The 16822-nt window shown below is 36.9% G+C and overlaps 1 protein-coding gene across 1 annotated transcript; it reads right to left on the reverse strand.

Moving 5' to 3' along the window:
- Nucleotides 1–3491: 3491 nt before the first annotated feature.
- Nucleotides 3492–4247, reverse strand: LOC107933421 (uncharacterized). Its single transcript, XM_016865629.1, has one exon. It carries the CDS (start codon nucleotides 4245–4247, stop codon nucleotides 3492–3494), a length of 756 nt encoding a protein of 251 aa, XP_016721118.1.
- Nucleotides 4248–16822: the final 12575 nt, after the last annotated feature.

The following is a 16822-nucleotide window of genomic DNA, read 5'->3' on the forward strand; positions in this document are numbered from 1 at the left end:
CAATATAGGAAGACAGGATTTGCTTTCTTCGATCTATTTCACACCAATACATAAAGACAAGATCTGCATCTTTGATCCATTTCGCTACCAATATAGGAAGACAGGATTTGCTATCTTCGATCTACTTCACGCTAATACATGAAGACAAGATCTGCTTTCTTTGATCTACTTCGCCACCAATATGGGAAGACAAGATCTTCGATCCACTTCCTACCAATATAGGAAGACAGGATTTGCTATCTTCGATCTACTTAACACCAATACATGAAGACAAGATCTGCTTTCTTCGATCTTCTTCACCAGCAGTATGGGAAGACAAGATCTGGATCTTCGATCCACTTCGCTACCAATATAGGAAGACAGGATCTGCTATCTTTGATCTACTTCACGCCAATACATGAAGACAAGATCTGCTTTCTTTGATCTACTTCGCCACCAATATGGGAAGACAAGATCTTCGATCCACTTCCTACCAATATAGAAAGATAGGATCTGCTATCTTCGATCTACTTCACGTCAATACATGAAGACAATACCTGCTTTCTTCGATCTACTTTGCCACCAGTATGGGAAGACAAGATCTGCACCTTCGATCCACTTCCTACCAATATAGGAAGACAGGACCTGCTATCTTCGATCTACTTCATGCCAATACATGAAGACAAGATCTGCTACAACTTAAAGATGAATTTGATGCGACCTACTCTACTGTAATTTCAGAGAGACAAGATCCATCCTTCTAATCCACTCCACTACAACTTTGGGGAGATAGGATTTGTTTATTTAGTCTACCCCACTGCAATTTCAGGGGGATAAGACTTGCTTTCTTGAGTCTTCTCCACTGTAACTTCAGGGAGATAAGACTCGCTGTGATCTTTGATTTGCTTCGCTACCGGTACAGGAGGGCAAGATCTGCTATCTTCAGTCTGCTCCACTGCAACCTAGGGAGGCAAGACCGGTGTCTTTGGTCTACTTCACTATCAGTACAAGAAGGCAAGATCTGTTATTTTCAACCTACTCCACTGCTGCTCAGGGAGACAAGGCCGGTGTCTTTGATCTGCTCCGCTGCCGGTACAGGAAGGCAAGATCTGCTATTTTCACTAATCTGTTCTCTGGGGAACATGACATGTATAATGGATTTTATGAACCTAATTATGCCTAGAGATTAGGATGTCATGATCAGAATGAATCAAATACTCCTAACTAGACATGTATGACTGATGTTTGCATGAATGCCGAGTTTTTTTTAAGAATGATCCTTTTTAATTCTTAGGTTTTCATTGCTCGCTGTTCATTAAGGCTTTAACGTCGACACGTCAGAACGCCATTTTATTCGACTGGTATTTCCAAAGAAATACCCACAGATTGCCCCCACTGTAATCCTCTAGATTCAACCCACTAGGACATAAAATTCGTTATCATTTTCTCCCACTGTAATCCAAGGGTAGAAATATATGGCTTTTCCTCAATCTTATCCTATCACAATTCAAAGATGCAGATCATGAAACTCTTTTACACCATTCCCAGGGTGTCATACCAAATGCTCATGCACAAATGAAGAGTTCTCTTTCCGTAGATGACTTCTTCCTACTCCTTGGTGATTGAAGCTTTTTCACCAATCAAGACTTCTTGCCATCTCATTCGATATTTAGACAACCAAATTCAAAAAAGCAGTCTTAATTTAGACTTTTCACTTCTTAGGCTTTTAAACTTTTAAACTTGGTGCGTTTTAGACAATAGTCCTGTTTCAGGTTACTAAATTATTTAGAAATTCTTGGAGTAATATGCAAAACTTCTTTTGTGAAAGTTTATTAGTCCATCAATCATTATTCTAATGCGATATGTTTTCAAAAATAATGACTAGGGCATAACTCGAAAAATAGAAAAGGAATTTATTGATAGCAAGTGTCTTGAAAAGAAAAATATATTCAAGAATAATGAAGAATAAAGTATTACAAGAACAAACAAATTCTGTATAAGTAATATGAAGGCTAGGTGCCTTGGATATCACAGCTTGAACTTCTTTGTGCAAACTAAAATTTTTTTGAATTTAACATGTGTTTAGGAGATCCACAATACTTTCTCGATGCCCCAAGATGTCGTCCACCCTTTTCTTGTTAATTCGGTTATATCAAGCTCATTACATGCCCCAATCTAGTCAATATTTGAGTAGCCCTTTTTGGGTTTTCAACTCAAACCCCCTTCGGTCTCAAGGCGCCCTTTGCGGGTTTTCACCTTGACCTCTCCTTTTCTCTTTTTTTTAACGCCCTTTGAGGGTTTTCACTATGATCCCACCCCACTCTTCAGGTGAAATATTTCTTGACGGAATCTGAGTTTACAGGATTTGGCAAATTTTAACCATCCATCTCACTCAAAATCAAATCTCCTCCGGGAAAAGTCTTTTTTACAACATAAGGTCCTTCCCAATTTGGCATCCATTTCCCTCTGAAATCTTTCTGCAAAGGGAGAATCTTTTTCAGCACCAAGTCTCCCTCATCAAATTTTCTGGGATGAACCTTCTTACTATAAGCTTGCATCATTCGCTTCTGGTACATTTGACCGTGACGGAGTCTTTTCTCTTCTATCAGATTCAACTGATCATACCGAGATTAGATCTATTCGGCCTCATCTAGTTTTAGTTCAGCCAATACCCGAAGAGAAGGAATTTCAACCTCAATGGGTAAAACTGCCTCCATCCCATAAATAAAAGAAAAAGGCGTTGCTCCAGTAGAAGTTCTGATAGAAGTTTGATAAGCAAGAAGAGCGAATGGCAACTTCTCATGCTAGTCCTTATAAGTTTCTGCTATTTTCCCCACAATCTTCTTGATGTTTTTGTTGGCCGCCTCCACTGCACTGTTCATTTTTGGGTGATATGGTGATGAATTATGGTGTCTAATATTGAACTGATTGCAGACTTTCGCTATTGTGCTATTGTTCAAATTCAATGCATTGTCAGATATGATCCTTTCAGGCATTCCATATCGACATATAATCTCTTTCTTTAAAAACTTACTGACTGCTGACTTCGTGACATTTGCGTACAAGGCTGCTTCTACCCGCATAGTGAAATAATCAATAACTACAAAAATGAAACGATGTCCATTAGAAGTCTTTGGTGATATTGGCCCAATGACATTTGTACCCCTCATGGAGAAAGGCCATGGAGAGGTCATAACGTGAAGAGGTGCAGGAGATGCATGCATTTTATCCCTATAAATTTGGCATTTATGACACTTCTTGGCATAATTGATGCAATCTCTTTCCATAGTGGACCAAAAATATTCGAATCTCATGATCTGTCTAGCCATGGTGAATCCATTGACGTGTGTTCCACAAACACCCTCATGGACTTCTTCTAAGATTTCCTTAGCCTCTACAGCATCCACGCATCTTAACAGTACTCGATCCTTTCCCCTCTTGTATAGAATCTCTCTATCTAAGACATAGTCAATAGCTAGTCTCCTCAATGTCCTCTTATCATTCTTCGTTGCCTAGTTAGGATATTTGCGATCCTTCACGTATTGCAATATGTCTTGGTACCAAGGGCAATTATCATTCTCCACCTCTTCAATGCTATAGCAATGGGCCGGGATCTCATAAATACTGATTTGAATGGGCTTCATGTCTTCCAATTTATTCACTTTAATCATGGAGGCTAGTGTAGCCAGAGCATCAGCCATCTGATTTTCATCTCGTGGGAGATACCAGAAAGTGATATTGTCAAACTCTTTAATTAATTCCAGAACCAATCTCTGATAATGGATTAACTTTGGGTCTCTCGTTTCCCATTCTCCTTTTAGCTGGTATATTACCAATGTCGAGTCCCCATATACTTCTAGTGTCTTGATTTTTTGCTCTATGGCTGCCCGAATACCCATGATGCAAGCTTCATATTCAGCCATGTTATTGGTGTAATCAAAGTCTAACTTACTGGTGAAAGGATGATGATCCCCGTTTGGAGACACCAGGATTGCCCCAATCCCATTGCCCAACGCATTTGAAGCTCCGTCAAAGTTCATCCTCCAAGAATGATTTTCTTGAGAATCCTCCTCAGAATTTGCTATATACATCAAGTCTTCATTCGGGAAGTCAAAGTCCAGAGGCTCATAGTCTTCTAAAGCTCTGCTATCCAAGAAATCTGCTATTGCACTCCCTTTGATGGCCTTCTGACTTACATATACCATATCAAATTCGGAGAGTAAGATTTGCCATCTAGCCATTCTCTCATTCAGCACTGTGGACTCCATCATATACTTGAAAGGGTCTAATTTTGAAATTAACCAAGTCGTATGATAGAGTAAGTATTGCCTCAACCTCTTTGTCGCCTAAATCAAGGCACAACATAATTTTTCAATAGACGAATATCTCATCTCGTAGTCAGTGAATTTCTTACTGAGATAGTATATTGCCTTTTCCTTCTTTCCAGTCGCATCATGTTGACCCAACACACATCCCATGGAATTGTCGAACACCGTTAAAAACAAAATCAAAGGTCTATCTGGGCTAGGTGGTGACAGAACTGGAGTATTGGATAGGTACTACTTTATCTTTTCAAAAGCTTCCTGGCATTCTTTATTCCAAACCCCTGGATTATGTTTCTTCAGAAGACGAAATATACGGTCACATTTCTCGGTCAACTGTGAAATGAACAGAGCAATATAATTTAGTCTACCTGAGAAACCTCAAACTTCTTTTTGAGTACGTGGTGGCGGTAAATCTCGTATTGCCTTGACTTTATCTGGGTCAATCTCAATTCCTTTTTCACTAACCACGAAGCCCAAGAACTTTCCTGACCTAGCTCCAAAAATGCATTTCGTCGGATTGAGTTTGAGCTGAAACTTCCTTAGTCTTAAGAACAATTTCCTTAGGACCTATACATGTTCCTCCTTTGTTCTGGATTTGGCTATCATATCATCGACGTAAACCACAATCTCCTTGTGCATCATGTCATGGAACAAGGCTACCATGTCTCTTTGATATGTTGCACCCGCATTCTTTAATCCGAACGGCATCACTTTATAGCAAAATGTTCCCCACAAAGTAATGAATGTAGTCTTTCTCATATCTTCAGGATGCATCTTTATCTGATTATATCCTGAGAAACCATCCATGAAAGAAAAGAGTGAATATCCCGCTGTATTATCCACTAAAGTATCAATATGTGGCAATGGGAAATTATCCTTCGGGCTTGCTTTCTTCAAATCTCTGTAATCCACGCACATTCGTACTTTTCCATCTTTTTTAGGGACTGGAATGATGTTGGCTACCCATTCAGAATATTTGACCTCCTGCAAAAACCCAACATCAAACTACTTTTTGACCTCTTCTTTTATCTTAAGCATAATATCAGGTCTCATTCTTCTGAGCTTTTGTTGAACAGGCTTACAATCTTCCCTTATAGGTAAACAATGCACTACAAAGTCCGTGCGCAATCCAGGCATATCTTGGTATGACCATGCGAAGACATTTTTGAATTCTTGGAGTAATTCAATGAGGTCTCTTCTTATTTTTACGGAAATCTCAATTCCAATTCTTACCTCATTTCCTTCTTCCAGGCTCACAACTTTTATTGTTTCCTTGTGAGGTAAAATTTGTTTTTCCTTCTGTTCTACCATCTTTAACAAGTCCAAGGATAAACCACAATCTACGTCACCTTCAAAGTCATGCAATCCCTCTAAACAGATGTTTTGTTCAAAATGAAACTCTGAGTTTGCAGCAGCGTCATTCACGTCATCGATATGCAGGGACCTAATATGGTTACAAAAGAATGCATGAATTTATGTGCAACTATTTGTGCAATATGATAGTAATTATATAATATTTACTCGTATGGAAAGAATAAAGAATATTTGCTCGAAGAATTGCAAAGATGAGTTTTATTAAAATAACGATGCTTGAACGTAAGCCTTTTTCACAAAAGAGTTCTTATTATTTCTAGGCTAAAACAACAAGTTTGTTCTGAATATTACTCTGAGACAATTCTAAAGACTTCAGGTATTTCTTCCGTAGTCCAATTATCTAGAACACTCTCAGGCTCATAAGGACAAATGTTTGACAAACTTCCTTCTTCCTTTGTACCATCACAAATGGAATTGATGTGCACATTTTCTAGTGTCTCCTCGATGCTTTCCTCAGTTTATATCCTTCTCCCAAAATAAATAATACCCCCAGACACGAAGGTTTTGGATATGTGGGTAATTATCATTGGCTCCCATTTGACTTCCTCCCCATTTAAACGCACCCTTATTCTTTCTTGCCTTCTTTCCAACTCTTTTCTTCTCTGTCCTCTATCTGGCTTGTACCCTAAACCAAGGTTGTCTTGTTTTTCATTTAGCACCGGAACCCCAACCTTCCTTTGAAGGTATTTCCCTAATCCTCTTATGGGTAAAGCTCATTTCCCCAACAACAATTGCAAACCCATCTCTGTAGTTTTAGATATTTTAGGCACCAAAATTTTACTCCCTTCAAGAATAAATGTTGCATTTAAAATTCCAGAGATCGAAAGGAACATTTCATCGCCTCATCATTGGTTTCCACATATGGCGCCTCATTGGATACGGCCGCTATAATATCCTCTTCAGCATTTATCGTCACCAACCGACCTTCTAACGCCAACTTTAATTTCTGATGTAACGATGAAGGTAAGGCCCCCGCCAATGTATCCATGGTCTCCCCAGTAAGCAATTGTAGGAGGGTTTAATGTCCATCATAAGAAAATCCACCTTATAAACCGTTGGGCCAATCAATAAAGGTATCTCAATTCTTCTCATGACTTTTCTTTCTGTACCATCAAATGCCCTCACTATATTTCGGCATGTTTTTATGTGCGAGCTGTCTATGGGAAGCCTGTTAAGTGTGGATAATGGCAACACATTCAAAACTGACCCATTGTCAATCAACACTCCTGGCAAAGTATACCCCTTGCATCGTGTAGTGATATGCAAAGCCTTGGTAGACCCCATGCCTCCAGGTGGTATCTTATCATCGTTGAAGAATATGAAATTATCAGCACTGATATTATTGATCAACCGATCTAATTTATTGACAGAAATATCATTGGCTACATAGGTTTCGTTCAACACCTTCATCAATGCACTACGGTGTACTTCAGAATTCAAGAGCAAGGCTAGTACGGATGTGTGAGCCAGTTGTTTGTACAACTGTTCGACCACATTATACTCACTATACTTCAAAAATTTGAGGAATTCCACAGCTTCTTCCTCCTTCACTGGCTCATTGATAGATAGCACAGGCTCAGCTACTTTCCTTTTTTGTTCCACTGTTATGGCCTTTCCTTTCACAGGTTCTGGATCGGTAATCACACCTTGGTTCTTTGCAGTCTCCTTTCAGGGACATTTGTATTGCACTCGTAGTTCCACGGAACCCTCTTACTATCTTAGTAAGAAAAGGTTGCAGGTTTCTTTATTATAATCATTGGTGTTACTGGCATTCTCACTTCATTATTATTTGGTCGCGAAATGATGACCACCAGCTGCACTACTCTTGGAACCTTCGTAGATTCGGATGTGCAGATACTCTCTTCCTCCTTAACTTCTTCGTAAAACTCCATTTCCTTGTTATCCATCATGCCTTGAACCAAAGCTCTGAATTCTGTACATTCTTGAATCTCATGTCCCTCCTCATGATGAAACTCACAGTAGTTTTCCACCCCTTCAAAGTTTCTCTCTGAAACAAATAATCCCCTCTCTACCATCTTCCTCCAGACCCATCTCAAAGGAATTTTCGCTTCTGCAATATCTTCCTTGATTTTTCTTCCCATGCTCCCACCTATCATGTTTACTCCATTATGATCACGTAACAGATTCTCTGTCTTAGGTGAATCATCCAATTTAACAACGCCCATACTTATAAGTCTTTCAACTAGCTTTTTGAACGTCGTACAATGTTCTATGGAATGCCCCACGATTCCCGCATGATAATCGCATTGTACGTTTGCATCATACCACTTGGGGTACAGTGGCTGTAGAGGTTCTAAATAAAAAGGAGAAACTACGTGTGCATTGAATAACTTCTGATACAACTCCTTATACGACATTGGAATTGGCATAAATTGGGGCTTTTCCTTGCTTTGCCTTGTGTCGGTTCCTTGTTTGTCAACAGCCGCCTTTCTTGGGTGATTCACCGTAATCGTCTTTGAATAACTGGCGTTATTGTCCTCATTTTCCTTTTTCTTCGATGCTGCCCTTCTGCTACTTTCTCCCGCATCTATCTTCCCACTTCTGATAGCATTTTATATATATTCGTCATTCATAATTATGTCAGAAAGCTTTTAATAGCACTTCCTAACATATGTGTAATAAATAGGGCCTTCAATGTGTTAACGAAAAGCATTGTCATCTCTCTTTCTAAAAGAGATGGCTGAACTTGGATGGCAACCTCCCTCCATCTCTGTGCGTATTGCCTAAAACTTTCACCAGGCTTCTTTTCCATGTTCTGTAGAGTGATTCTATCAGGTACCATGTCAGTCACGTGATTATACTGCTTTATGAATGCTTGTACTAGATCTCTCCATGAATTAATCTGGGTACGGCTCAATTGATTGTACCACTTGGATGCAGCCCCTGTGAGGCTATCCTGGAAGCAATGTATCAACAACTGGTCGTTATTAACATACCTAGTCATCCTTCTGTAGAACATAGTAATATGGGCTTCGAGGCTACTAGTTCCGTTGTACTTCTCAAACTCTGGCATTTTGAATTTGTGAGGGAGTACTAAACCCGGAACCAAGCTCAATTCTCTAGCGTCAATTCCATGGTAGCTCTCAGTACTTTCCATCGCTCTAAGTTTTTCCTCCAACCATTTATACTTTTCTTCAAGCTGTTTTGGCAATTCATCCTTCATTTTCTCAACTGTTTCGTTGAAGTCAGGGATAGCGGAATTAGCAAAGTTGTCTCCGGGGTTAGAGCCTGATCTAGCTTGAAAGTTCATTGGTGTTACAGCACCGTCCTGAGACTGCTGAGGCTTGATGATGACCGAGGATTTGCGGATATACCTCCACTTGCTGAGGGGTAACGCCTGGGGGATCAACAGGTCCCTCGTCGTCTCCTTCTTCAATATTGAGCACAGAGCCCTTCCCTTTATCAACTCTTCCAGTCAACAACTGAGTCAACTTAGCCATCATAATCCCCTGAGATTCCATCATTTTATCCATCATTTTTTGTTGAATATTCTCAAGCTACTCATTCATTTGTTATTGAAGCTGATCTTGCATTTCCTTTTGGAACTGTTCTAGCCTTTAATCCATGTCTTTAGTTTTCGAACGAGTACCGTAACGGTGTTTGGTAGGTTGATTGGTTTCCAGATTAACTAAGGAGTGATTTAAATTAATTAGAATCTTTTAATGTATTTTTTAATGCATATGAAGCAATGCAATGCATGAAATGAATGCAAAAAAGCGGTAATTTTGATTCAATTCCATTTAAGAAAACTTTACTAGAAATTGAATTCCTTTACATAAAGTGAATTACAAATAAGACTTTGCCCTAGTATCCAGAACTCTAATCTTTCTAAGTAGCAAAGCTAATTCTTGCCCCCGATCCGATTCTAATTCATACTTCACACTCAGCATGTCGGCCTGTACTACCAAAGTCTGTATATGATCAGCTACTTCTCGAATCTGGACCACAACTTCCTCTATAAGATGATCTCTGCTTCTAACTTGACTCTGAAAGTAGTGGAGCTGTTCATTATTCCAACTTTCATTTTCTTTCAAGTACTTGATCTGGATCTCACAATTTTGCAACGCCGTTTCTAACTCTTCGATTGTTTTCCTCATTTCTTCAATCTTGCTCAAGCTTGCTTTCAACTCTATCTCGAGATTTCAATTTCGATACTAACGAAGACATCCTTCCAACACGATCACCCTATCCTTTAACTTGCCCTTTTCCTTTTGGCTTTCTGACAACCTCTTTTCTAAAGCCTCGTTTTGCCTCTGCATCTCTTGGAATTTCTGTTCCCATCTATCGGCTTTGTCCTTTTCTTCTCGAATTTCTACTCGCCACTATTCTGAAGTTTTTCCCATCCCGGCAGTTCTCATTGACAGATGCAACTTTTTATAATCCGTCTTCAGACTACCCAACTCCTCCTCAGCCTTGTTTTTCTCTTTCCTTAATTTCTTAGTTTCGAGCTTCTGAACATCTATGTCTAATCTCAAGTTCGTCTTTTCTTCTTCCATATGTTCTATCTTCTTTTCTAAATCTGCATTTCTTCTTTCAAAATCCTATCTTATAATTTCCAACTCAGAAGGGACGACTCACAAAGATTCCTTTATTGACTGGATATTTTCCTGACTTAACTTAGGTGTATTATCGTTAATCCTCCTAACCCACCATTCATGATACTCAGAAGATGTCATCGGGCCCACAGCTAACCTCTTCATTCAGCGAGTCTGTTTCCACGCACTAGACATTTCTTGAATCTTCTTTCTATAACCATCATCCCTGTACGAAAATTCACAATCAGCTATCCCTTGGTTCGCAGGTATAAATTGCCTTGACCTATATTGCCTTAGCACCAATAATGGGGCATATCCAATAGCTCCTCAAATACTAAGCAAAGGAACCCAATCAAAACTACCACACCTATACAGGATCTCATCTAGAAGCAACCAGAGAGCTCTCCACTCAACGTCCTCCTCCTGAAGATTTTGAAGAATTGCCATCCACTTCTCCTCCGAAATGTCGTCTCTTCTCGGCGTAGCTACTATCTCCTTTAGTGGTGAATAATTTTCAGATAAAACCTGATACGAAACCTTATCCATCTTCCAAAAGTGACTATGAAACCATGCGAGTAGAAACTGTGCACATCCAATAAATCTACCTTCACCCGTCTTTCGGCATGCACTCAATGACCTGAAAGTTTTTGCCAAAATTACTGGAATTGGTGTAACCTTCTTATCAAGGCGGTCGAATAAATCAGTGACTGCTTCATCCACATGCCCCAACACCTTAGGGAAGACAACCAAGCCGTATATACTTAAAGCAAAGACATCTAACCTCTTTCTCACATCTGGGTGTGTTAGAATTGCATCTTTCAAACTTCTCCATGGAACATACTTACTATCCCCCTTATGCTTAATCCGTGCAGCAACCCACTGCTCACTCATCCCTATTATACTCATCAGCTTCTTTGAAAAGGTTGGCACATTTACCGCTCTCGAGTAGACCCTATCTACTTGAAACTTTGAACATCGGAGTAGAGCCACATACTCTTCTATTGTAGGCACCAAATCGACCTTCCCAAATGTAAAGCAGCTGTAAGCAGGATTCCAAAACTAGGCGAGGGCTCGAAACAAACGCTTGTCTACCTTCACTTTAAGTAAATAAGGCAAATCCCCATAATTATTTTAAAATAGCTGTCTAACCTCGTCATTCCACTAATCCCAGATTTCCTTCAATTCTTGCAAATTTTTTTGAGTTGCACTGATGCGCGTAAAGTCCCATAATTCCGATACATACACGTCAGCCAAACTATCCACTTTTCTTGCTGCGTTGTTTCAGACCAAGTTCGGACAGCCGCATTATCCTCTACTTTATCAAGAAACCCTTTTTCCATGATAAGCTTTCTATCTAGCAATTGAATATGAACCGACACCTTTTATGAAGAAATGAAATGTCATGTCATGCAATCAAAATAAAACACAAAAAGTCAGTGTCATATAACAACATAAAATATAATCAAGAAATAGTAAAACTCCTAATAGGATATCTACTAGGGTTCAATATAGTTCTACCTAAGGTGGATTCCTAAGGTTCACTATATGAAGTTCGGCTTCTAGGGCAAAGGTACCCGAACCAGCAGATTCCTTGATCTTCACCCATTATAGGCTTATATAGACCAAGTTCGGTTCAGGGGAATACATTTTCCCTATGACTATACGAAGATGAAAATCTCACGAAGGCATAGGAACCGATGTACTCCGAAAGCGATCCACTATCCTATACGGAGGTGAAAACCTCACGAAGGAATAGTTTCTCACTCCCACTTAAAAGGGTAAAATCATTCGACTCATGTAATGTGTAATGCAAACAATATTTAAATCAATTAAGCAAGAAAATAATGAAAAAGGATTGCATGAATTTTTTTTTAAAAAAAACATATTTTCTCGACCATAACAGAAACTAATCAACTTTGTGGCTCGACTCTCGTGTTAGTCCCCAGCGGAGTCGTCAAGCTGTCGAAACCATTTTTATTTTGAAAAAAAAAACAAAAATTAGTTGTCGGTGAAAATGGGAGTCGCCACCAATCTTTTATTGAGGTCTGATTGGATCACCTAAAAATGGCTTTGGTCTACAAGTTTTAGAAAAATGGATCCGGGAGTCGGTTACGTACGAGGAAGGATTAGCACCCTCGTTACGCCCAAAAATTGGTACCTAGTTGATTAATTAGTGTCTTAATGTCGAGAGTTAATAAATACTATCCTTAGTTAAATTAAGTTATTTATTAATAATTTCTCATTTTAAAAAGAAAAATATCAAACCCAATGCGTTAGGGCACAACATTTTATTCCCTTCAAGATGAGTTAGTCCAAAAAACTCGTGTAATAAAATTTAAGAAAATATTTAATAGTTTAAAATTTATGAAGAAATCGCAGCCCAATACGTTAGGGCACAATTTCTTAAAATCCCAAACATTCAATATTTCCATTATTTTTTTTAAAAAAATCTTTATCTCGAGAAATCAACATGTCACATCCTATACGTTAGGATGCAACAAATTGAAATCCCGATGACAAGTTTTATTTTGTTTGATTAAAGAGCAATCCTCGATTATTAGATTTTACAAAGAAAATCAGAACCCTATATGTTAGGGCTCAATTTTCGTGAAAATCCTAAATACGAGTATTATCTCTATTTTGAAAATTTCTATTTTTTAAATTCGAGTAAAAAAATGACATAATGTTATGTCGAATGTATGTATAAATGTCGCAATAACAAATACAACAATTGCATAGAAATAATATAAACAAATAAATAAACGAAACTAATATACATAAAAAAACAATGACAATGCAAGAATATCAAATAAATGAGCAAAATAAAGAAACATGCTTTTAAAACATAAATGAAAACATAAATCGACAAACAAAAGAAGGAAATAAACAAAACCCGTAAAGAATAAAAAAGGTACATAATATATTTGTTGGAATTATGAGGAAGAAAAACGAACACAAGATTTACATATAAAATTTTGAATTATAAAATTTATATAAATATATAATGCATTTATGAAAATAAAGAAAATATATATATAAATATATAAATTAAAATATGTGTTAAAAATATATATGTATTTGAGCATTTTTGAAAAATAAATAAAAACAAGGACATATACGTATAGATATGAAAATGTTTATTTAAAAAAATATGTACATATATTTACATGTACATATATATATAATAAATCTATACATATACATATAAATTATATAAAAAAATTACATATATAAATATTAATAATAATTACATTATAGAAATATATAAATTATGAAAACATTACTTACATATAAAAATTATTAAAATAAATAATAAAAATTATAATTATATTTTGAAATTAATTAATTCTCTAAAGAATAACAAAAAGGACTAATTTGAATTGGAAATAGGAGTCTAGGGCAAAATCCGCAAATAATTGGAGGTAAAAGGGACCATATTGAACACGCGAATAACATAGAGGGGCTGGAAAGGAAATTATCCTTTCTCCTCTGAAACGGTGCCGTTCAAATTGGACCCAATTGAAATCAAAGAAAAATTAAAGGGATAAATTTTAAAAATAAAAAAACCTAATTGTAAAAGCTTTAAAATGCGGAGGGGCTAAAAGCGCAATTTGCCTTTTCGCTCAAAAACGCGCAGACCCTAGGCTGCGTCGGGTAGGTTTCAGGTTGACCCATGCCCAAAACGGTGCCATTTTAATTAGCTATTTTAACCAAAAATCCCTTCAAAAATTTCATTTTTTCAACCTTTTAAAAAAAACTTCAAAAAAATTCAAAATAAGCTCTCCCCTCCCCAATCATCCCGCGTTCAATCCGGCCATCGCCAAAAAAGGGGAGAATCTCAAATCCGGTCCCTCTAAAGCCCCCAAATGCAAATTCAGGCTCAGAACCCTCAAAAGATTAATAGAAACACCTCAAAAGCCCAAGAAACCTTTCGGTTTCCGGCCGTATTTCCTCGAAGACAGCTCATTCGGCTGTTCACGGCGATCTGGGCTCAAAACATAGGTTATTTCTTTCCTTTTCTTATTTATTTTAGTACAATAAAAATATAAACAAAAAAAAGTAAACGAAAGTAAGCAAAAAAATGTAGACCTTTAGATCAGTTTTTTACTTTCTCGGTATTTGACTCTCTATTGATATAAGAGTAACTGCCTTTTTTATTGATTTTTTGAATTCGGATCCATATTACAGAACATTAATGGCCTTTTTATAGCCATAGTAATAAAAAATAAAGAAACAAATCATGCTTGATATCTCTTGATCTGCAAATCTTTTGATTTTGTTTCCTTCTCTGTGTTCGTTCCTTGCAGGTGAAGATTCGGTTGCGGCGCAAACGGGCTAGGTGGTTGCGGCGCAGATGATTTAGAAACCCTAGGGTTTCTGATATATATTTTTTGATCCATTGTATTTGGGCCTATTTCGTTGTAATTGGGTTTGGGCCACTATTTGTTTTATTAATTGGGCCATATAGGCCTGTCTGTAATGCGGGTCTTTTAGACTCGGGCAAAATCTGGCATGTACTTGAACGACTTGCACAAATGGTTTAAAAAGTATATTTGAAAACTACGAAAGATTTTCAGAGCCATTCCGGTGGCTAATGTGGCTTTCTGAATTCGGCCATAATGACTGGTTCGGGTTTAAGAGGTTACAACCTCAATATCCATGGATTCAATCATATAAGTTATAAAATTTTAAATAGTTATAACTTAAACAAACATACATGCTTCCCATTGTACTCCTTTATCATTTGGTATGCTCAATTATTTTACCTATTTACAATGTAATAGTATGAACCCACTCATCTAAATTTTTAACAACCTAGAAAAACTTACTATCATGCCAAATTAGAAGTTTTATACAATCAACCTATTATTATGCTCCTAACCAATCACTTGCATTACTACAAGCTCAAGCGCAATTCACACACAAAATAAAAAATGCTAAATGAAAATAGTAGTAAAAATAAATAAAAATTCCTATGTAAACCCCCTCCTCGCCCTCGGTGCACACTTTAGATTGCACATTGTCCTGTGCCTCGGTCTAATTATACAGGATAAAACTACCTGTTATTGTGATGGTGTCGGGAGGTGTAGTTGGGTCATTCTCTTCTTGCTTGTTCAACTCAGTATTGTTGTTCATCCTTCGTATAGATTACCTACATATAAATAGAGTTGTTTTTTTAATAAAAACCACTTTTAGTAGCCTTCGCTGAGATTAGATTGTTATGGCTATAACTATCTTCTCTCTCTTGTTTCTGTTGCGTGCCCATTTGTTTCTAGATATGGGATGTCAGATGGATTGCAAGGTGTCGTCTAATGCGGTAGAGGTTGTGGCCCTTGAGGAAGCTCAATGTCGTGTATTTCAGCATAATGGGTAGCTATTGGATTGAAATATTCCGTGCACTAAATCATATATTCCATCAATGCTTCCATGAAACTTATTAGAATTGCCAAATTTTGTAATACCCCGAAAATTACTACAGTAAGCAAGTAAGATAATATCCTTGATGTAGTAAAATAAGGAAATAGTGTACTTCAGCATAATGGGTAGCTATTGGATTGAAATATTCCATGCACTAAATCATATATTCCATCAATGCTTCCATGAAACTTATTAGAATTACCAAATTTTGTAATACCCCGAAAATTACTACAGTAAGAAAGTAAGATAATATTGAGTTATGTCAACATTGGGAAGTATATTATGACATATTAATTCAAGAAAAGATTAAATTGCAAAGTGAGAAAAGTTTTCTTGCCCAAGAGTAAATACACAAAATTTGAGGGGTTAAAGTGTAAATACGAAAAAGCTAAAGGACTAATAGTATAAATATTTAAGGGTGGAATAATCTAGAAACTAAGGAAAATGGATGAATTAGGACCAAATTGAAAAGGTGAAGAATTTTGAGGGACTAAATTACAATTTTACCAAATTAAGTGATGACTCAATGATGGAATTTCAAAAGATTATAAAGGGAAAAATGGTCAAATAGAGAGAGAGAATTCTAGAAGGTAATGATGATGTTTGTGATATTTTTAATTAATTAATTAGATAAATGTTATTTAATTAAGATTTTATTAAGATTTTTAGTATTATTTTATTATTAAATGATTACTATAAAAGGGAGGAAAGATGATAAAAGGGAGGAAAGATGATGAAAAATCATCATCTTTCCATGCAACCAACGATAGAAGAGAAGAGAAGAAATAAAGTTTTGCTTTCTTTACAATTTGGTCATTTCACCAAAAATTCACTATTTTCACCTAGAAATCAAAAGAATTTCCATAGCTTCCAAGAGATAAAAATAATAAGAAGACAATGGGGAGCTAGAATGTCAAGTTAGATTCAAGAAATAGAAGCTGGAGGAGAGAGAAAATCAAGTTAAAGATTGAAATCAATAGCATAAGGTAAGAACATCAAGATTTCAATATATTTTTAAGTTTGTTATTGTTGAAAAATATGGAAATGATGTTATAGTAGAGTTTTCTTAAATAAATTCTTATATTCTTGATATATTAGTGAAGGGAAATAAGTGAAAATGATGGGAAATATTATAGAGAAAAGGGAATAAGGGAGTTATAAATTTAGTAA

This window comes from Gossypium hirsutum, chromosome D01 (assembly GCF_007990345.1).
Source record: "Gossypium hirsutum isolate 1008001.06 chromosome D01, Gossypium_hirsutum_v2.1, whole genome shotgun sequence".
NCBI classification, from domain to species: domain Eukaryota; kingdom Viridiplantae; phylum Streptophyta; class Magnoliopsida; order Malvales; family Malvaceae; genus Gossypium; species Gossypium hirsutum.

Bases quoted from the DNA above. Each gene is read 5' to 3' on its own strand.
- LOC107933421 (XM_016865629.1), bottom strand. From the start codon at position 4,247: ATGGAGTCCACAGTGCTGAATGAGAGAATGGCTAGATGGCAAATCTTA.